Source organism: Somniosus microcephalus, chromosome 2, assembly GCF_052327205.1.
Source record: "Somniosus microcephalus isolate GS21.2 chromosome 2, FLI_Smic_1.0, whole genome shotgun sequence".
In the NCBI taxonomy this organism is placed as follows: Eukaryota; Metazoa; Chordata; class Chondrichthyes; order Squaliformes; family Somniosidae; genus Somniosus; species Somniosus microcephalus.
The window spans coordinates 7,598,480-7,620,287 of NC_140988.1; the positions used below are offsets into that span (position 1 = coordinate 7,598,480).

At 47.3% G+C, this 21,808-nt stretch overlaps 2 protein-coding genes across 2 annotated transcripts in view; one reads left to right on the forward strand and one right to left on the reverse strand.

Annotated features, from left to right (window-relative positions):
• The window catches only part of LOC147122531 (alcohol dehydrogenase class-3), a 33,637-nt gene extending 28,989 nt beyond the window's left edge, over nt 1-4,648 (forward strand). Inside the window, exons 8-9 of the mRNA XM_086006309.1 lie at nt 1,225-1,363; nt 4,382-4,648. Of these exons, the coding sequence (XP_085862435.1) occupies nt 1,225-1,363; nt 4,382-4,406 (164 nt within the window). The 3' untranslated portion in view covers nt 4,407-4,648. The remainder of the gene's footprint in view (nt 1-1,224; nt 1,364-4,381) is intronic.
• Nucleotides 4,649-12,500: 7,852 nt separating this feature from the next.
• The window catches only part of metap1 (methionyl aminopeptidase 1), a 40,736-nt gene continuing 31,428 nt past the window's right edge, over nt 12,501-21,808 (reverse strand). The window contains exons 7-10 of the mRNA XM_086006322.1: nt 21,385-21,516; nt 19,865-20,008; nt 16,969-17,034; nt 12,501-16,181 (exon numbers count right to left, since the gene is read on the reverse strand). Of these exons, the coding sequence (XP_085862448.1) occupies nt 16,015-16,181; nt 16,969-17,034; nt 19,865-20,008; nt 21,385-21,516 (509 nt within the window). The 3' untranslated portion in view covers nt 12,501-16,014. The remainder of the gene's footprint in view (nt 16,182-16,968; nt 17,035-19,864; nt 20,009-21,384; nt 21,517-21,808) is intronic.

Sequence of the window (21,808 nt, forward strand, 5' to 3'; positions counted from 1 at the left end):
GTGGCAATTACCGGCATTACGCACACCTGGGGCTCTTAAAGGCACATACACCATAATTGCTCTTAAAGGCACATACACCACAATTAGAGCTTCAGAGGGTCGTCAACTATAGCAATATTCAGTTATATTGATCATCTCCCTTTTAAAAAGTGATACAATTTGCTTAATTTTGCTCCTAATTGTCCAGTCGGGCAATAGAAAAAAAACCTGCACACCAGCTCGCAAGCTCCGTTTTATTGTTTATGTTGATTTTGAATTGTAACAATCTGTTGGTGTTCTGCTGGTGCTCATCAGCTTTCTTTCATAAGACTGCACTTGTATGTATTTAATGTGCAAATATCATGACTGACACTCGAAGGCAGTGAGAGTACTACATTGGGGGAAGGGAAAAATATTTTTTTGAAGCTATGCGATTAAAATACAGCACAGAAGGAGGCCATTCGGCCCATCGTGCCTGTGCTGGCACTTTTGAAAGAGCTCTCCAATTAGTCCCACTCCCCCCACGGCTCTTTCCCCGTAGCCCTGCAAATTTTTCCTCTTCAAGTATTTATCACAATTCCTCTTTTGAAAGTTACTACAGGAAACTCTTGTTCAAACGGCACCTAAATATCCGGTATTCTCTATTAACCAGCAAAATTCTCACTCCAAAAACAACACCTCAATAACCGGCAATGTTGCCGAGTCCGAGCCCGAGCCCGAGTCCAAGTCTCCCGCGGTGGCCGAGTTAGTCAGTGAGGGTAGTTCTCCAAACTGCCTCTACTCGGCTTCTTGGCGCTGTCGGAAGTCGGAACACCTCAATGCCCCTGTAACAGGAGTCTGACTCTCCCGCGCTGCCGGTAGTCTCTTCTGATCTGCCATTTTACAGGGGTACTGTGTGTCTCCCACACTGCTGGTAGTCATTGCATTGCATTACCTGCAACTGGCAGCACTGTACCTAATCAAGCATCTTCCACCATCCATTTAACACAACATTCTGTAGGTGAGTACCCAGTTACTGTATACTGCACATTTCTTGATTTTTTTCTAAAAATAGCCTCGGTAGATAACCCTCTCCGTCATCCGGAATTTTTGATCAACCGGCAACACACTGGTCCCGTCGGTGCCGGATACCAAAGAGTTTCCTGCATTGAATCTGCTTCCACCGCCCTTTCAGGCAGCGCGTTCCAGATCACTGGCAGTCGAGGTTGCATTGATGACGTTTCCCCCTTTTTTTTTATTGTACAGGATGGAAGAGCGTGGAGAGCGTGCCCAAGCTGGTGAAAGAATACATGGCTAAGAAACTGAAAGTGGATGAGTTTGTGACTCACACGCTCCCATTTAACCAGATCAATGAGGGCTTTGAGCTGATGCATGCTGGGAAGAGGTAGCTTATTTAATTTTTTGGGTTTTGACCCATCAGTTAATGTGTAGAAGTAATTTCGCCCCAACCTTTCCAGACTAACGAAGGCAGTAATGGCAGCTGTCTTTCACTCTGCCAGCGTATTTCACACTTTATCTAGAGCCATAGTCTGTTTCTTTACCTGTCCTATTACTATCTCGTCTCACCTTGAATATCTCTTAATGTCTCTTCTTTCATCCCCTCCCCCATTTCCCAGCCCCCAGACTGCCTTTTAATCTTTTCATTTCCTGCCTTCTTTTCTCAGTTCTGTAGAAGGGTCATCAACCTGAAACATTGACTCTGTTTCTCTCTCCACGGATGTTGCCTGGCCTGCCGAGTTTTTCCAGCGTTTTCTGTTGTTGTTTCGGATTTCCAGCATCCGCAGTATTTTGCTATCGAAGGCAGTAATGGGATTGGGCAGAATCTTACTTGAAACAGAAAAGTGAGGCTTGCCATTGAGTAAACCACCACAGCCACCGCCCCCCCCCCCCGTCGAGTACTTGCTCAGCAGGACGGGAGTTCATTTTTTTCTGCTGCTCGCTGTCTGTGCCTGTGTTGGATTTCTCTCTCCTCCTCCCAGAGAGCTGACCTCTCCCCAACTTCCCTGCCTGTGTGTCACCATTCCAGAGCCAGCAGTGCTTTGGGGGGGGCGGGATAGAGCAAGTATCCGAGGCAGACACGCGTGAGGAGGAAAGTTAGTCGACACCATTGTGTAATTTTAACCTTTTCCCAGATCGACCAAAGATTCATAGAAACATAGAAGATAGGAGCAGGAGTAGGCCATTCGGCCCCTCGAGCCTGCTCCGCCATTCGATGTGATCATGGCTGATCATCCAAACTCAGTACCCCGTACCTGCCTTCTCCCCATATCCCTTGATACCTTTAGCTCTAAGAAATATATCTAACTCCTTCTTGAATATATTTAAAGACTTGTCCTCAACTGCCTTCTGTGGTAGAGAATTCCACAGGTTCACCACTCTCTGGTTGAAGAAATTCTTCCTCATCTCTGCCCTAAATGGCTTACCCCTTATCCTTAGACTGTGACCCCTGGTTCTGGACTCTCCGACCATCGGGAACATCCTTCCTGCATCTAGTTTGTCCAGACCTGTCAGAATTTTATAAGTTTCGATGAGATCCCCTCTCATTCTTCTAAACTCCAGCGAGTATAAGCCCAATCGACCCAATCTCTCCTCATACGTCATTCCTGCCATCCCAGGGATCAGCCTTGTGAATCTTCGCTGAACTCCTTCCATGGCAAGAACATCCTTCCTCAGATAAGGCGACCAAAACTGCACACAATACTCAAGGTGTGGTCTCACCAAGGCCCTGTACAACTGCAGCAGGACATCCTTGCTCCTGTACTCAAACCCTCTCGCTATGAAGGCTGACATGCCATTTGCCTTCTTCACCGCCTGCTGCACCTGCATGCTTACCTTCAGCGACTGGTGCACAAGAACACCCAGGTCTCGTTGCACTTCCCCTTCTCCCAATCTATGGGTCCTGTTGCAGTGCAAAGATGACTTGTATTGAAGCTCTGATTTACTAGGGGAGGAGAGAAAATCTTCTCGGGGTAATTCTGATGGATCTACCCTCGGGTGACTCCAACAGAAGGCCGCATTTGAGCCATGGGATTTAACTCGATGGGAACACTGAGTGCAGCTAACGACAACTGGTGAGATCGACATTCAGATGTGCACATCTGATATCACTCGTCTAACAAAAAAAACTTGCATTTCTATAGCGCCTTTCACGACCTCAGGACATCCCAAAGCACTTTACAGCCAATGAAGTACTTCTTGAAGTGTGGCCACTGTTGTAATGTAGGAAACGTGGCAGCCAGTTGGCGCACAGCAAGCTCCCACAAACAGCAATGTGATAATGACCAGGTCATCTGTTTTTAGGTGTTGGTTGAGGGATAAATATTGGCCCCAGGACACCGGGGAGAACTCCCCCCTGCTCTTTTTTTAAAATGGGATCTTTTACGTCCACCCGAGAGGGCAGATGGGGCCTCGGCAACGTTCCCCCCCCTAAGCCGCGCAGCAGCACAGCTCTCTGCCGCTCCCGCGCAGCCCGGGACCGGCTTTTCCCATGTAAAGTTTTGCGCGTGCACGCAACTGTGAATGGGCCGTGCACCCAAAAATAAATTAAGATGGAACATTGGGCCTCGGTTTAACGTTTCATCCAAAAGACGGCACCTCCGACAGTGCAGCACTCCCTCAGTGGAGTGTCAGTCAAGACTTTCTGCTCACAAGCTTCTGACCCAGCACGATAGCTACCCATGAAGCCACGGTGGACGAGAGGAATTTACACCGACTGCTGTTACACCATTGAGTGAGAAGAACCGCACTGAGATTTAGTAAATTGTAGCAGTGAGATTGGCTTTTCATTTATCGCCCATCCCTAATTGCCCCTTGAGAAGGTGGTGGTGAGCCGCCTTCTTGAACCGCTGCAGTCCGTGTGGTGAAGGTACTCCCACAGTGCTGTTAGGGAGGGAGTTCCAGGATTTTGACTCAGCGATGTTGAAGGATCGGGCGATATATTTCCAAGTCAGGATGGTGTGTGACTTGGAGGGGAACTTGGAGGTGGTGGTGTTCCCATGCACCTGCTGCCCTTGTCCTCTTAGGTGGAAGGGGTCACGGGTTTGGGAGGTGCTTCCAAATTGCTGTTTGTGGGAGCTTGCTGTGCGCAAATTGGCTGCTGCGTTTCCTACAACAGTGACTGCACTTCAAAAAGTACTTCATTGGCTGTAAAGCGCTTTGGTGTCCTGAGGTTGTCAAAGGCGCTATATAAGTGCAGGTCTTTCCTTTTATTAAAAACAGAAAATGCTGGAAATACTCTGCAGGTCAGGCAGCATCTTAATATACAAATCCACTGCTCCATCCACCCAACATGATCCGTGAGTGAGGGGTGGGGGGAGGGAAAGTAAGGCAACTTTAAACCTGAGATTGTACTTTAATTGTTTATGATGGTTAACTTTATTGTCTTTTTTTTCTTTTTAAAAAGCATCCGATGTGTCCTCTCATTTTGAGGTTGATGACTGGAAGCCAGCACCTTACCTGTCCAGTGGAGTCTTATTCCAGTGCGGAAAGAAGCATTTTTGAAAATTGCTTAAAAAAACTTCAATTTTGTAAGCATTTCATACAGTTCAACGTATTTAATACTTTGTCATCTGTTTGAGTGCACCTGTATTGTGAACCCCATCATTAACCGTTTAGCTTCAGTTGTGGACCCTTTTCCAAATTAAACTAATTTGTGAAAATTAAAAAAAAACGCCTCTGGTTACTTTGTTCCATGACGGTATTGAGCAGCGGCATGTCTCGAGACTTGAACAGAAGTTCCTGCTTTTACTGTACATCAAAGTGGGTTGGAATACAATATAGTCCAGCAATTCCACCTCTAGAAACTGTCAGTACGGTCAGCGAGCGCGTTCCCACTAACGATGGTGATGCGCCATCAATTACTCAAAAGACTGAGGTTGAGCGAGTAACAATCAGGCTTTTATTAACTAAAGAATGAAGGTCTTGTCTCGAGTGGTCGACCCGTCCAGAATACTAAGGGACTGGGAGGTAGTCACTTATATACCTGGAATAGTGGGAGGAGTCAGCCGAGGCATGTCCAGACCTGTACCTAGTGGAATACACATACAGACACAGACAGGTATGACAGTGGTTTACCACATTCACCCCTTGTTTAAAAATGAGTCCGGCGGGGTGAAGTGTATTTAAAAGTTCGTGTATTGGAGTCTCTCCGGAGGTCTTGTCTGCCGCTGTGATCGACGTGGCGACGGCAGGGGTGGTGGAGCTTCCGGCGTCGCGTCCCGTGTAGGCTGGGGCCCTGGAGTGTAGTCCTCGTGGGTGATGGTCCAAGGCGAGCCGGCTGCTGGGGTTGGATATCGGGTCGTGGGGGGGGTTGGTAATGGGTAGTGGGTTACAGCGGTCCCCGAGGGTGCGAGGTCTCGTATGGAGACTGTGTCCTCCCGCCCGTCCGGGTACGCAATGTAAGCGTACTGGGGGTTGGCGTGGAGGAGGTCGACCCTCTCGACCAGGGGGTCCATTTTATTGGCCCTCACGTGTCTTCTCAGTAGTACCGGCCCTGGGGACGTCAGCCATGGCGGTAACGATGTCCCCGATGTGGACTTCCTTGGGAAGACAAACATTTTCTCGTGAGGGGTGGCATTGGTGGCAGTGCAGAGAAGTGACCGAATCGAGTGGAGCGCATCGGGGAGCACCTCCTGCCAGCGGGAGGTCGGAAGGCCCCTAGACTTTAAGGCTAGTAGGGCGGCCTTCCAAACAGTTGCATTCTCTCTTTCCACCTGTCCGTTCCCCCGGGGGTTGTAACTGGTGGTCCTGCTTGTGGCTATACCCCTAGCGAGCAGGTACTGGCGGAGTTCGTCGCTCATAAACGATGAGCCCCGGTCGCTATGGATATAGCTGGGGAAACCGAACAGGGTGAAGAGGCTGTTCAGAGATTTAATGACCGTGGCACTGGTCATGTCCGGGCAGGGGATAGCAAACGGGAACCGGGAGTACTCGTCAATGATGTTGAGGAAGTACACATTGCGGTCGGAGGAGGGGAGAGGCCCTTTGAAATCGACGCTCAGGCGTTCGAAAGGGCGAGTGGCTTTTATCAGGTGGGCTCTGTCTGGTCTATAAAAGTGCGGTTTGCACTCAGCGCAGACTTGGCAGTTCTTGGTCATGGTCCTGACCTCCTCGATGGAGTAAGGCAGGTTGCGGGCCTTGATGAAGTGGAAGAACCTGGTGACCCCCGGGTGGCAGAGGTCATTGTGGAGGGCCCTCAGCCTATCGATCTGCGCGCTGGCGCAGGTGCCACGCGATAGGGCATCTGGGGGTTCATTGAGCTTCCCAGGCCGGTACAAGATCTCGTAATTGTAGGTGGAAAGTTCGATTCTCCACCTCAAGATCTTGTCATTTTTGATTTTGCCCCTCTGCTTGTTGTTGAACATAAAAGCAACTGAACGCTGGTCAGTGAGCAGGGTAAATCGTTTTCCGGCCAGGTAGTGCCTCCAATGACGCACAGCCTCCACGATAGCCTGGGCCTCCTTCTCGACCGCGGAGTGTCTGGTCTCCGGGCCCTGGAGGGTTCGTGAGAAGAATGCCACAGGTCTCCCCGCCTGATTAAGGGTGGCGGCCAGAGCGAAGTCAGACGCATCGCTTTCCACCTGGAAGGGAATGGATTCGTCCACTGCGTGCATGGTGGCTTTGGCAATGTCTTCCTTGATACGGTGGAAGGCTAAGCGGGCCTCTGCCGTCACGGGAAAAGAGGTGGACTTGATCAGCGGACGGGCTTTGTCTGCATAGTAGGGGACCCACTGAGCGTAGTAGGAAAAAAACCCTAGGCACCTCTTCAGAGCTTTTAGGCAGTGGGGCAGTGGGAGTTCCATAAGGGGACGCATCCGGTCCGGGTCGGGACCGATGATCCCGTGTTCTACAACACAGCCAAGGATGGCGAGGCGGTCTGTGCGGAATATGCACTTCTCCTTGTTATATGTCAGGTTCAGGAGTTGGGCGGTGCGGAGGAATTTCTCGAGGTTTGCGTCATGGTCCTGCAAGTCATGGCCGCAGATGGTCACATTATCTAGGTAAGGGAAAGTGGCCTGCAGCTCGTTTTGATCGACCATCCGGTCCATCTCCCTTTGGAAGACGGAGACCCCGTTGGTAACGCCGAAGGGAACCCTAAGGAAGTGATAGAGGCGGCCGTTTGCCTCAAAAGCAGTATACTGGCGGTCTTCAGGGCTGATGGGGAGCTGGTGGTATGCTGATTTCAGGTCAATGGTCGAAAAGACGCGGTACTGCGCGATCTGGTTGACCATGTCAGCTATGCGGGGGAGTGGGTAGGCGTCCAGCAGGGTGTAGCGGTTTATTGTTTGGCTGTAGTCGATGACCAGGCGTTGTTTCTCGCCGGTCTTAACGACCACAACCTGGGCTCGCCAGGGGCTGGAGCTGCCCTCAATAATCCCCTCCTTCAGGAGCCGTTCCACTTCGGTTTTGATGAAAACCCTGTCCCCGGCACTGTATCGCCTGCTCTTTGTGGCGATGGGCTTACAGTCGGGGGTGAGGTTAGCAAACAGTGGGGGGGGTGGGACTCTGAGTGTGGAGAGGTTGCATCTGGTGCGCGGCGGGCAATTTGGAGGCTGCTGGCTGCGGACTGTGAGTGGGGGGAGGGGGCCACCGTATGCCATCGTAACGCTTTTGAGGTGGCACTGGAAATCCAACCCCAGTAGAACGGCAGCGCGGAGGTCGGGCAGGACCAGGAGTTTAAAATTATTGAACACAGTCCCGTCTACTACTAGTGTCACCACGCAGTAGCCGCCAATGTCCGCTGACTGGGACTCGGAGGCCATAGAAATCCGCTGGTGCGCAGGCAGGACTGGGAGAGAGCAACGCCGCACCGTGTCGGGGTGGATGAAGCTCTCTGTGCTCCCGGAGTCAAAAAGGCAGTTTATTGCATGGCCGTTTACCTTAACGTCCATTTTGGACCGAGCTAGCTGGTGCGGTCTCGTTTGGTCCAGCGTCACAGAGGCCAGCGTAGGGGTCGGTGTGTCGCTGCGAGTATCAGATGGGGGGGGGTTGGCGGTCTGCTGCGTCCCGGCTGGTGTCCAAGATGGCGGCGTCCATGATTCCCATGTGGCTGGAGTCGTCCAAGATGGCTGCTGCTGCGGTGATTCGCACATGGCTGGGGAGGCCCAAGATGGCGGCTCGCACGGCCCACACGCGGCGCTGCTGGCGTTCGGGGTGGCTTTGGCCTTGCAGACGCTGGCGTAGTGTCCCTTTTTCCCGCAGCCCGAGCAGGTCGCATTCTTCGCCGGGCAGCGCGCTCTGGGGTGTTTGGCCTGGCCACAGAAGTAGCATTTCTGGCCTTGGGATACTGCTGTCTGGCTTTGGGACACTGCTGCGGTAGTTGGGCCGTTGTTGGGCTGTGGCTGGGGTGGCACGGTGCTATGGGGCTGTCCTACCGTGTCCCAGGTTGTCGTTCCCCGCGGCATCCACGGTGCAGAGGAGTAGGCATCCATGCCCCGGAAGGCTGCGTCCAGCGTTAGTGCGATGTCGGAGGCTTTGTCGAGGGTGAGGTCACTCTGCTCCAGCAGTCGCTGTCGGGTGTAGTTGGACCTGTGGCCCGCTACGAAGGCATCCCGGATCAGTTCCTCCGTGTACTTAGTGGGCGTTACCGCCTTACACCCACAGGCCCGGCCAAGCACGGACAGTGCTTGGAGGTATTCCTCAGTCGATTCCCCAGGTTGTTGCTTGCGACTCCCCAGAAGGTGCCTGGCGTATACTTCGTTCACAGGGCGCGTGTACTGGGTCTTGAGGAGCTGGAGGGCGGCTGTGTACGAGGTCGCGTCCCGGATGACTGAGTACACTCGGTGGTTCACCTTGGAGAACAGGACAGACAGTTTGTCCGCATCCGTTTCGACCGCAGTGGAGGCAGTCAGGAATGTCTCGAAGCACGTGAGCCAGTGAGCAAACTTGGTGGAAGCGTCCGCTTCCCGACTGTCCAGGTCCAGGCATGCTGGTGTGAGGATCTTCTCCATTATAAAAAATTTAGTTAATAAAATTGATGCGCCATCAATTACTCAAAAGACTGAGGTTGAGCGAGTAACAATCAGGCTTTTATTAACTAAAGAATGAAGGTCTTGTCTCGAGTGGTCGACCCATCCAGAATACTAAGGGACTGGGAGGTAGTCACTTATATACCTGGAATAGTGGGAGGAGTCAGCCGAGGCATGTCCAGACCTGTACCTAGTGGAATACACATACAGACACAGACAGGTATGACAGTGGTTTACCACAGATGGTAAATCCATCGGACTCGCTAATAACCCCGTAAGTATCACGGACGAGCATTTGCTTGCCCGAGCTTTTCTGCAAAACTATTTATTCCAACAGTGATGGAGGGGGGAGGGGCGTGGCCTTTGTGCCAGCAGTCAGCTCGCTGATGAACCCATCAACTTTGCCGAGGTTAAAGCCCTGGAACCGTTTAGGAGGCGGACAAAAAGGTGACCCCAGATCTGGAGCCAACGGTAACACCAGTTGTTGTATCCCCAATAATCTCCCATTTCACAAGAACTCTTGCAGGTTGGTTACTGACAGTTTAAGAACATAAGAATTAGGAGTCTGCTCTGCCATTCAATAAGATCATGGCTGATCTTCTACCTCAACTCCACTTTCCCACCCGATCCCCATATCCCTTGGTTCCCCGAGAGTCCAAAAATCTATCGATCTCAGCCTTGAATATACTCAATGACTGCTCATCCACAGCCCTCTGGGGTAGAGAATTCCAAAGATTCACCACCCTGAGTGAAGACATTTCTCCTTATCTCAGTCCTAAATGGCCAACCCCTTATCCTGAGACTATGCCCCCTAGTTCTAGACACTCTAGCCGGGGAAAACAGCCTCTCAGCATCTACCCTGTCAATCCCCCTCAGAATCTTATGTTTCAATGAGATCACATCTCATTCTTCTAAACTCGAGAGTAGAGGCTCAATCTCTCCTCATAGGACAACCCTCTTATCCGAGGGTGGGAGGACAGGGAAACTTTCTCAATAAACGTCTGTGACAGGTCATCACTCAGCGACCATCTGCCTGAAACAGTCGGCCCACTTAAGGAGGTTTAAGTGGCACCTATGGTAATGGGGAAACCGTGCAGTTTGCCCGCTATAAGCAGGGGAGATGCATGTGGTGGGGACTGTGTCCTGAAAGCTCTTCAGACTGAGAACCTATTAAAAGAATAAAACATGCTGTCATTCTGGTTAAATCCACCCACATCCTTTTGTACTGAAGTAGTGGTATCTCAGGCAGCTAATTTAAATGTCCAATCTTTGCAGAGTCAAACTTTCTCAAATACAAGAAGCTAAAAGATCTTGTATTTCTAAAGCGCCTTTCACGAGCTCAGTACGTCACAAAACACTTTACAGCCACTGAAGTACTTTTTGACGTCGTCAATGACAACGTACTAAGTCGTTGCGGATTGATTTCTAATAGTAAACCATCCGTTCCATCTGCTAATGACATGGATAATTTAATAGTAATCGTGGTACAAGTAATGTCGCATCTTTCCTGACAGCATAATTACACTATTAAAAATACTCAGGGAACTCTCGTAGTGTTTCTCATGATAAATCAGAAAATCTCTCAATAATGGGAGTGTTGTGCATTATTCTGCTGCCACGTGGAGATGGTTAATTTGTCCTCTCTGAGGCCACGACATCTGATCTGAACCACGGTCAATTGGAGATGTTGCTGAGGAAGTTTGTATGCTGCTTGTGAATCTCTGGTGCCATCAAAAGTGAAAACGATAAAAGATGTAAACAGGCTAAAAACCAGAAAATACAACAGTAATTATGGCGAATGATTACTACTTCCAAGTATTCACCTAAAGAAAAGACAGACTTGCATATCTATAGTGCCTTTCACAACCACCGGACATCCCAAAGCGCTTTATTACAGCCAATGAAGTACTTTTTGAAGTGTAGTCACTTTTAATGTAGGAAATGCAGCAGCCAGTTTGTGCACAGCAAGCTCTCACAAACCACAATGTAATAATGTTTTAGTGATTGAGGGATAAATATTGGCCCCAGGACACTGGGGATAAATAGTGCCAAGGGATCTTTTACATCCACCTCAAGGGCCTCTGTTTAACGTCTCAACTGAAAGACAGCACCTCCGACAGTGCGGCACTCCCTCGGTGCTGCACAGGAATGTCGGGCTGGATTTTTGTGCTCGAGTCTCTGGAGCGGGACTTGAACCCGCACCTTCTGACTCGGAGGCAAGGGTGCTACCCACTGAGCCACGGCTGCATTGGGGGAAAGCATAAACAAATTACCCATTCCAGAAAGAAGTTAAAATTAGTGACTTTGCTATGAATGAGATTGAAGTCCGAGACAGGCTAAAAAGAGCTCAAAGCAATCGATGATAAACATTTATCCCAGAGGGCACGGCTGCCCATTATGAGTGAGTCAACAGTTGGGTGCCACTAGATTGGCAACCTGCCAAAATGATTCAAAAAGGGTGACCAGATATAAGCAACAAATAATGGAATTGATTATAGAGAACCCTCGAGTTTATTCCTGATAAATAGCAGCCAATATGGATTCAGAAGATTCTATGGGACCAATCTCCTCAACTTTGAGGAATTAACAACCCAAGTGAACTGCAGCTTTCCAAAAGACATTTGAAAAATGTTCCACATTTTTGACCTAGGAATAATTTTGCATTAATTTATATTAAGATGTTGCTGTTAAATTCAACACACAAGGATTTAAAGCGCATAATCTCTCCTCCCCCTATCTGAATGTGTATGCAACCTAACACTAGATGATGTGGGTATATGAGAAGAATTCTACCAGTCACATCAGTTTGAGATGATGGGGGTTGTTAATGAACTTGTGACCAATGTTCCCGTTAAGCTGCTCGCGGTCTGGAGGTCCCGTGCAGCCGGTTCTTAAATGGAAAGGCCACGCACACGCAAATTCAAAATTAAAGGGAACGTTCCTTGGTGACAATTCAGAGGGGAACCGGACTAGGCCATTGCGCCCTTTGCGCCTGTTCCACCATTCAGTCAGATCACGGGTGATCTGTATCTTAACTCCATCCACCCACCTTGGTTCCATACGCCTTAATACCCTTGCCTTTCTTCCCTGGAGTAGGACCTAAAGACTTACATTTCTATAGCACCTTTCACGACCACCGGACGTCTCAAAGCGCTTTACAGCCAATGAAGTATTTTTGAAGTGGAGTCACTATTGTAATGTGGGAAACGCACAGCAAGCTCCCAGATAATGTTTTTGTTATGTTGATTGAGGAAGAAATAGTGCCATGCGATCTTTTACATCCACCTTAGAGAGCAGACGGGGCCTGGGTTTAACGTCTCATCTGAAAGACGGCACCTCCGACAGTGCAGCACTGCACTGGAGTGTCAGCCTAGATTTGTGTGCGCAAGTCCCTGGAGTGAGACTCGAACCCACAACCTTCTGACTCGGAGGCGAGAGTGCTACCACCTGAGCCACAGCTGACACACCCACATTAAGAATGCTTTTTTCAGTAGCCTACAGATGGGATTGCATTTCTAAACATGCATTCTCTCAGTAAGAAAAGTGACACGATAACAGTGTGTAACTCATTTATTGTTCGCATATCACATTATATAAAACTCAACATGGCTTATTTCAGTGGCAGTTCTTGCAGACTGTTCAATATAGTTTTATTTATACCAATAGATGAAGCCATTGACCTTCAACTCAGAAAACACAACCACAATATCAGATCTCGGCACCAAGAGTTAAATGCAAAGACATTTCAAATTCAACTACTGGTGGTGGTGGCGGGGAAAAAGAACAGGCTAAAACGGATATATAAAAAAAAACTAGATGCACTTGAAGTTGTCAACTTGATGTAAATCTCCTTTACAATTTGTAAGATCTGGGGGTGGGGGGGGTGGGGGTGGGGAAGGAGAACGAAGAGTCACTTTTATTGGTCCACTGTTACTAAAAATGAAAACGTTTTGTAATAAAAGTAATAGTGGTGAATGCAACCTGAGAATCATAGTTTAAAATATTAAAACCATGCGTGTACCTTTTCATAGTGGGTGTGTACAGCACACACGCACACCAAAATTGAAATTGCTTCAGTGAATTACTGTGCTGTACAGGGCTAGTTAAAAATGCAGCAACTAACTACTGGTGCATCAACACACACATCAACAAAATGCATGTTTCACTTGAGAATTCATTGCAACTAAACTGACACAGACCCTGGCTCTACCAGTCAAATTTCAGACGACGAGAGCCCATTGCCTTGTACCCGCCCCCCACCCCCCCCTTAGCGAGATATCTTCTGGAAAGCTGTCAACTTTTACGACTACAATAGAGATTATGTACTCGAGACCGATCTTTGCGCTCGTTCACAGCAATTTCACACCTCGAAATGAACTCTCACAAGCAGCACAGCTGCCACAGGTAAGGAATAACTACATCAGGCACGTCAGAAAAGGGTCACACACATTGAACCTTGGCTGAACTGTAGGAAACCAGCTACATTTCCAAAGACACAATTGTAATAAGAGAAGTCTATCCCGTGCTAGTTCCAACACGCACTCATTGTTAAAAAGCACGATAGCAATGTCCAGCACAAGGTTGTCATACGAGGTCCCATACCCAGGTCAAAATTGACTGAACTCTGGCACAGTGAAGGTTTCAAGGAGAACTTACAGCAACAAAATAAAAGGTTTATGGGCATTGGGTGATTGGCAATAGAAAGTCTAACAAAACAGTTCTAAAGTGAATGGCGAGTAATGAGAGCACATTAAGTTTCTCTTTGGGACTTTACAAAGGCCAGCAAACCAACAAGAATTTAAAACATGGGAACACTTTTGAGTATTTGTGGTTAGTCCAGCCAGTTACTCTCAGAACCTTACTAAACTCGTTTAACCGTCGCTGCAGTCCAGGTCAAGAGTTGTGATTGATGGGAGCAGCAGAATAAAGACACTTGTGGGCCCAACGACGGAGATGGTGTTCTGTATGCGTGTTATACAGCGGCAGGACTCGTTGTTGCTGCCGATCGGTAACGGACCAAACCTGCTCTCAAGGGCCAACAAACCTGTAACGTTAAATATTTATTCCGATCCAAGCAAATGCATCGGGTTCCCTCTCTCCCCTCCACCCATTATGTACAATTTATATTTGTTAACACTGTGGGTCCACTTACTGACACATATTATATGACATTTACTGCACCATTTACACCACCCTGCTTCTGATGCTCACACCCAAGTTTCACCCGATGGAGAGATCTCAGTCTTGTTCTGGGTTTTTTTTTTAAAAAGGAGCTCTTCAGGGTTATGTTCTAATAATTGGGAGGAAAAGGCAATGTTCCTTCAGATCATACTCCAAGCACCACTACTGCCAAACTATAATTCTCTCTCGCAGATATTTTATTTTATAAAAGCTTTTTAAACAAAAGTCATCTTGTTCCAATCCCCCATTAAAAAAAAGGCAAATAGGATACGGTCGATTTAACCAACTAACTCAGTGTGGCGGCAGCAGCAAGAACGAGAGCTTCAGCACACACTCGGGCTAGGCAGAGCAGAAGGAATTAAAGGGGGAGGGAATGGAAGGGAAAGGAAGTCTGGAGCAGTAACCATACCCCAGTGAGAGTTGCCACATTTGGGAGAGGGAAGCCAAGCAGAGAAATCAGAGTGGGGGGAATTTTCGATGACTTTCCTCTACGTCCCAACATAATACGATCGATCAGATTTGGACCCTAGCTGCCAGTGTTGTAACTGAGGACGTATTATTCCACGAGATTCAGTGCAATGAGAGGAACAAGGGCTAATCCTTTCACTGTGTCTCTTGGGGGCAAATTCACTCATTGTTAAGTAGGGAACGTCACGATAAACAAAGTAGGCTTTCACGGGAAAACCAGCCAAGTTCCAAGAACGCAATTCAGAAAGAACGAGTACCTGTCGATTAACCTGATCACAGTTCAAGAAAAGCAGCAAGTCAGTTTCTCCAATCTGTTTTGGTATTCAGCTCTCTCCAAGTTAAAACACACCAACTGATATAAAGCAGAGTAGGGCAATTTCTCCAGTTAATCGTACTGTGCCTCTTCTACACCATAAAACATGCTTAAGTCACAGGTTGAGGAAGCAATGATCCTTTCTAACCCATCTTCAATTCAGAGTACGACTTATACTGCAGGGGTACCAATATGTAACCAAGGTAGCACTATGTTTTTCCCCCGATGGTATTTAAAATTCTCTGGTTTTACAAGGGACAGTTTTGAACTTATAATCAAAGGGCACTGTAAACAGCTATCTATATAATTAGTGTGGCCTCATTTGATTCAGGTTCAGCAATATGGTCAGATTAAAAGGAACATTTAAAAATGAAACACAAAATCCCACTCTGCCATACCCCAAGCCTTAATTTGCCAAAAGCAAAGCACCAAAACTTTATGACCAGCATTTAAACCATCAGGAAAAAGCATAGACATTTACTAATTTCATTTGGGGAAAAAAAAACTTAGCTGGTTTAATCAAGGTACAAAGTGAACATTATTTTCAATTTGGGCAAAGAACATTTTTTATGACCATGTTGAATGTTTTTGACTAATGGTAAGAATAAAATCACCAAAACACTCAGCATTTAAAGTCATATCTGATTAGGAAAGGATCTCTGACCGGCTAGTTTATAATAAATGCGTTTCTCTCTCGAGTCAGCAGTGTCTTTTCCCATCATTTTCACACACGTGCATGTCCACAACAAGAAATCTTAGAGGAAGTTTACCAGCTAATCTTACAGCAGCTAGTAACAATTTCAATTTTCTTTTACGATAGCCCACAATCTAATAGATAGAAGCCACAAATTTTATTCTACTAAGAAACATTTAAGATACAAGCAGTAAGAATTGCCATTGGGACCAGAGGCACTCTGGGAGGGAGGAGGAGGAGGAGGAAGAGGACAAGAAGATATATTGCAAAACAGGCTGTTAGTGCATCCAGTGCTGTGCAGCACTCAAATCAAAAAAAAACCCAAACAGATCGGTTGGTGCCTTAAGGCATTGGTTCAACTCCAGGTGAAGACAAAGGGGGCTGCCGGCAGGATCAGCAGCGAGGGTGCCGGGCTACAACTGCGAGGCAAAGTAAGGGCGACCATTGTCCTCCAAGCGTCGTGTCAAGATCTCACAGCCGGTCTCCGTGACCAGAAGGGTGTGCTCAAACTGTGCGGAACGCTTGCCGTCCTTAGTCACTGCCGTCCAGCTGTCTGGCCACGTCTCATCGTGCCAAGCCCCTGCGATGCGGAAAATACATATATAACGTTAATAGGGATTTTGTTTTTTCAATTTAAAAAACATCAAAGTACTTGTACATACATCTACAGCAAATCCTAGAATCTCACAGCACAGGCGGCCGCCATTCGGCCCTTCGTGCCTGCTCTTTGAAAGAGCTCTCCAATTAGTCCCACTCCCCCCTGCTCTTTCCCCATTAGCCCTGCAAATTTTTTCCTTTTCAAGTATATTCAAATTTTGCTCGATAACACTCCCATGAAGCGCTTTGGGATGTTTTACAATGTTAAATGCCATATATAAATATAAGTTGCTGTTGTATATCCAATTCCCCTTTTGAAAGTTACTATTGAATCTGCTTCCACCGCCCTTTCAGGCAGCGCATTCCAGATCACAACAACTCACTACGTAAAAAAAAAATCCCCATATCTCCTTCCTGGTTCGTTTGCCAATTATCTTCAATCTGTGTCCTCTGGTTACCGACCCTCCCGCCACTGGAAACATTTTCTCCATATCAAAACCTCTTCATAATTTTGAACACCTCTATTAAATCTCCCCCAACGCAACAAATAAAACCCCACACTGCTGTTGCCACTTGAATTCAGGTTTACTCGCGTCTCGAGAATACCCCAAAAGCAGAGAGAACGGTTTTCAAGCCAGTTTGTGGGCTTATTAAGAACACGGATTGACGGCACCACACACTTAGCCCAAACTTCCCGAGATTTCTATTGGTCTGCCAATTATGCACAAATGAAACAAAACCTTGCGAAACAAAATTAATTCACAGCTTACCGTCACAAATCATGGGTTCAATCGTAAACACATGACCAGGTTTCATCACTCCGACAGCTTTATTTTCTACAACAACAAAGTAGTGGTTAAACTTTTTTTTAAAATCTGTTACAATTGCAGATTCTGTAGTAAGTTATCATGGTGCCTAGTTCTGAAATGCCCCACAAGTGGAAACATCTCTATGTCTACCCTATCGAACCCCTTCATAATTTTAAAGGGTATCAGAGACCTACTACCATACAAAACCATTACATAGAATTTGATCGTCTTGAGGAGTCAGACAGGAATTTTCCCTGAGTGTTTCCCCCCGCACCCCCCGTGCCCAGGATATTGCAGGGTTGATCGGTGGGGTTGAAAAGGGAGCCATGGTCAATAAGTTGCACCACGACAGGCTTGATTTTTTTTTTTAAATTCCTTCATGGGATGTGGGCGTCACTGACAAAGCCAGCATTTATTGCCCATCCCTAGTTGCCCCTTGAGAAGGTGGTGGTGAGCCGCCTTCTTGAACTGCTGCAGTCCGTGTGGTGAAGGTACTCCCACAGCGCTGTTAGGGAGGGAGTTCCAGGATTTTGACTCAGTGATGGTGAAGGATCGGCCGATATATTTCCAAGTCAGGATGGTGTGTGACTTGGAGGGGAACTTGGAGGTGGTGGTGTTCCCATGCGCCTGCTGCCCTTGTCCTTCTAGGTGGAAGAGGTCACGGGTTTGGAAGGTGCTGCCGAAGAAGCCTTGGCGAGTTGCTGTAGTGCATCCTGTAGATGGTACACACTGCAGCCATGGTACGCTGGTGGTGGAGGGAGTGAATGTTTAAGGTGGTGGATGGGGTGTCAATCAAGCGGGCTGCTTTGTCCTGGATGGTGTCGAGCTTCTTGAGTGTTGTTGGAGCTGCACTCATCCAGGCAAGTGGAGAGTATTCCATCACACTCCTGACTGGTGCCTTGTAGATGGTGGAAAGGCTTTGGGGAGTCAGGAGGTGAGACACTCGCCGCAGAATACCCAGCCTCTGACCTGCTCTTATTGCCACAGTATTTATGTGGCTGGTCCAGTTAAGTTTCTGGTCCATGGGCCTGCTGGTCTTGCCCTGTCAATTGTTTTTGTACGTTCCCTTATAACAAGGCGGTGTCTATAATTTATTTGAATTATTATTCGGTGAACATTATACAGAACCTAGTTTTTGCATATTGGCTGTTGAAAAAAATAAGAAAAAGTTCAGGCGCTGCATTCGTATTGCCTGTGTGTTTCTCTCAGCAACACACCACAGATCAGGAACCTGGGGGGTGGGGGCTGTCGGCAGTAATTTACTGCTTCTAGAAACGAGATTGGAACTAACTGCATCCGAATGACACTTACTGCTATAAATCACCAGCCTGGATGCTTCCATTTGCTGAGAGGTTGTTTCCCCCTGGCTGGGGAGTCTAGAACCAGGGGTCACAGTCTCAGGATAAGGGGTCGGCCATTCAGGACTGAGATGAGGAGAAATTTCTTCACTCAGAGGGTGGTGAATCTTTGGAATTCTCTACCCCCAGAGGGCTGTGGAGGCTCAGTCGTTGAGTATATTCAAGGCCGAGATCGGTAGATTCTTGGGCACTAAGGGAATCAAGGGATATGAGGATCGGGCGGGAAAGTGGAGTTGATGTATTAGTTCAACCATAATCTTATTGAATGGCGGAGCAGGCTCGAGGGGCTGTATGGCCGACTCCAATGTCTTATGTTCTTGCGACATGTTACGCAATAGAAAATCTGATACTCATTATATCGATCACTTTTGTAAAAAAAAATTACCCGTTCGAGTTATGAGCACAACTATTTATTTGCTAATGAAATACAACAGCGATACGGGGGCTTAGCGTACTAGAGGTAATGGTAAAGATGTACGAAGCAATGGGTTAGGCCACAATTAGAGTACTGTGCGCAGTTTTCAGCACCCCATTATAGGATGGACATTAAAGGTATAGAGCGTGTAGAGTGGAGATTCACCAGGTTAATGCCAGGGATGGGAAATGATACTTGTCAGAGACTTCAGGTACTGGGGCTATTTGCACGGGAGCAGAGATTTAAGAGAGATTTTTTTTTAAATTATGAAGGGTTTCGATAGGGTGTATAGGGGAAGACTACTTATTCTGGTTAGGGAGTCGGTGACAAAGAGTTACCAATTTAAAATGGTCAGTAAGGGAACAAGGAAAGTGTGCTGGGAGAAATGCCTTTACCGAGAGAGGTTCAGGATCATGACTGCTTGGCCACGGGGAGTAGTTGAGGCAGAAACCATCGCACCTTTCAAGGGAAAATTGGATAAATATTTGAAGCAGAGGAACATAGGGCTACAAGGAGAGAGCAGGGCAGCAAGATTAACTTTGAATTGCTCCAACTAAAATCCAAATCTATAAGCCTCAGTGCCATTTGAGATTTAGTCACTAGTAAAACATTACTCGACACTGACCTACAAAGAGTTAACTGGTTTTGGGCCACACTTGAACTCGACCAACATATCAGAAATAATCACCGACTTCACAAACTACGAACAATTCTTAAAGCTAAAATGATGAAATACTGACAGCAAACACTTGGTAAAAGTGATCATTATGGACTACACACCACTTCCAAGGGAAGGTCCGTGTTAGGATGGACCTTCCCTTTTGTCCTGCTCTCCCGTCCCCCACTTTCCCTGCCTCTGTACTTGCTCAAAACCCGTTACATCTCTAACTTTTTCCAGTTCGGAGGACAGGTCATCGACCGTAAGCATTGACTCGGTTTCTCTCTCTCCGCGGATGCTGCCTGACCGGCTGAGCGTTTCCAGCATTTTTATTTCAGATTTCCAGCATCCGCAGTATTTTGCTGTTGAACTAAAGTGTTATATACTGCACTTCACTTGCACTAGATTAAAACAGATACGACTTACTAGCGTAATGTGGCACGTTGGGTGCGGTGTGGAACAGTCGGTGGATCCCATGCCCGCAATAGCTTCGAACTACTGAAAAGCCACTTGCGTGTGCGTGTTTCTGTATAATATTGCCCAATTCCCTGTACCGAACACCTGGCTTTACTGCAAAGAAAATTAAAAGAACATTTATTCTGATGGGGTCACATTAAAAAAAAAATCAAACCGACTAATTAAAAACAGAACGAAAAATTGTAATACAGAGACACAGATCTTGAATAACTAGGCCTAGACCGAGGTCAGTTGGTAGCACCCTTGCCTCCGAGTCAGAAGGTTGTGGGGTTCAAGTCCCAATTCAGTCTTAAGCACAAAAATCTAGGCTGACTCTCCCAGTGCAGTGCTGAGGGGGTGCTGCACTGTCGGAGGTGCCGTCTTTCGGATGAGACGTTAAACCGAGGCCCTGTCTGCTCTCTCAGGTGGATGTAAAAGATCCTATGACACTATTTCGAAGAGGAGCAGGGGAGTTCTCACCAGTGTCCTGGTCAATATTTATCCCTCAATCAACATCACTGAGAGAGATTATCTGGTCATTATCACAATGCTGTTTCTGGGAACTTGCTGTGTGCAAATTGGCTGCCGTGTTTCCTACATTACACTTTGAAAAGTACTTCATTGACTGTAAAGCGCTTTGGGACATCCGGTGGTTGTGAAAGGCGCTACAGAAATGCAAGTCTTTTTTCTTTTAACACAAGCTACAAAATAAAACAATATACGTCATTGCTCAGATAACTTGGATGTAGTGTTGCGTACTGTGACCAACATAAATGGGGTAATGATGATTTGTTTGTTCTGCTGGTGGACTGCAGTAAGGTTCTACCCATCAGGAAAGGATGAACAGGCTGGGTCTCTTTTCACTTGAAAAAGAGAAGGCGGAGGGAGTGACCTAATAGAGGTCTTTAACATTATGAAAGGTTTTGATAGAGTGGACACAGAGAGAGAGAGAGAGAGAGTGGACAGAGAGAGAGAGAGAGAGAGAGAGAGAGAGAGAGTTTGATAGAGTGGACACAGAGAGAGAGAGAGAGAGAGAGAGAGTGTTTCCACCTGTGGGGAAGAGCAAAACTAGAGGCCATCAATATAAGACAGTCACCAAAAAATCAAATAGGGGATTCAGAAGGAGCTTTACCCAGAGAGTGGCGAGAGTGTGGAACTCGCTACCGCAGGGAGTGGTTGAGGTGAATAGTATAGATGCATTTACAGAGAGGCTAGATTAGCAAATGAGGGAGAAAGGGAATAGAGGGTTACGCTGATAGAGTTAGATGAGGAAAGATGGGAGGAGGCTCGAGTGGAGCATAAACGCCGGCATGGACTGGTTGGGCCGAAGGGCCTGTTTCTGTGCCGTATATCCTGTGTACCTTTCTAGGGGACTGGGTAGCAGCAGGTCAGCTGTTTTTAGATATCGGGGCTACACCTAGATATATTCCAGCTCTGTCTTTGCACCCATTATTGTTCAGTGATGGGATAATTCAGTGCCATTTGTTCACCTGAGTCTATGGCGTGCATTAGGCATTCAAACGTTGTCTGCACCAGTTTCTTTGCTCCTTCATCAACCTCGCCAATAAAAAACGTCTCGTTTAAATCGCCGTGGAAACCATTGCGGTAAACTGTAATGTCCACTGTGAAAGAAATAACTATTCAGTTGCAAGGTATTTAAATTCAGAGTTTGAAAAAAAAAGTGCAAGTAACTATTGGGCGAATTACACAATGATGGTGAGCATCAACAACAGTGAATACACTATTGCATTTTGCACAGCCTCTGGCAGATATTGATGCAGGCAGGTGAACTCAGTTCCGTTGGGAACCAGCCCATATTTGTTTTTTCTGTGAGTCATTTACAGGAAACTCTTTGGTATCCGGCACCGACGGGACCGGTGTGTTGCCGGTTGATCAAAAATTCCGGATGACGGG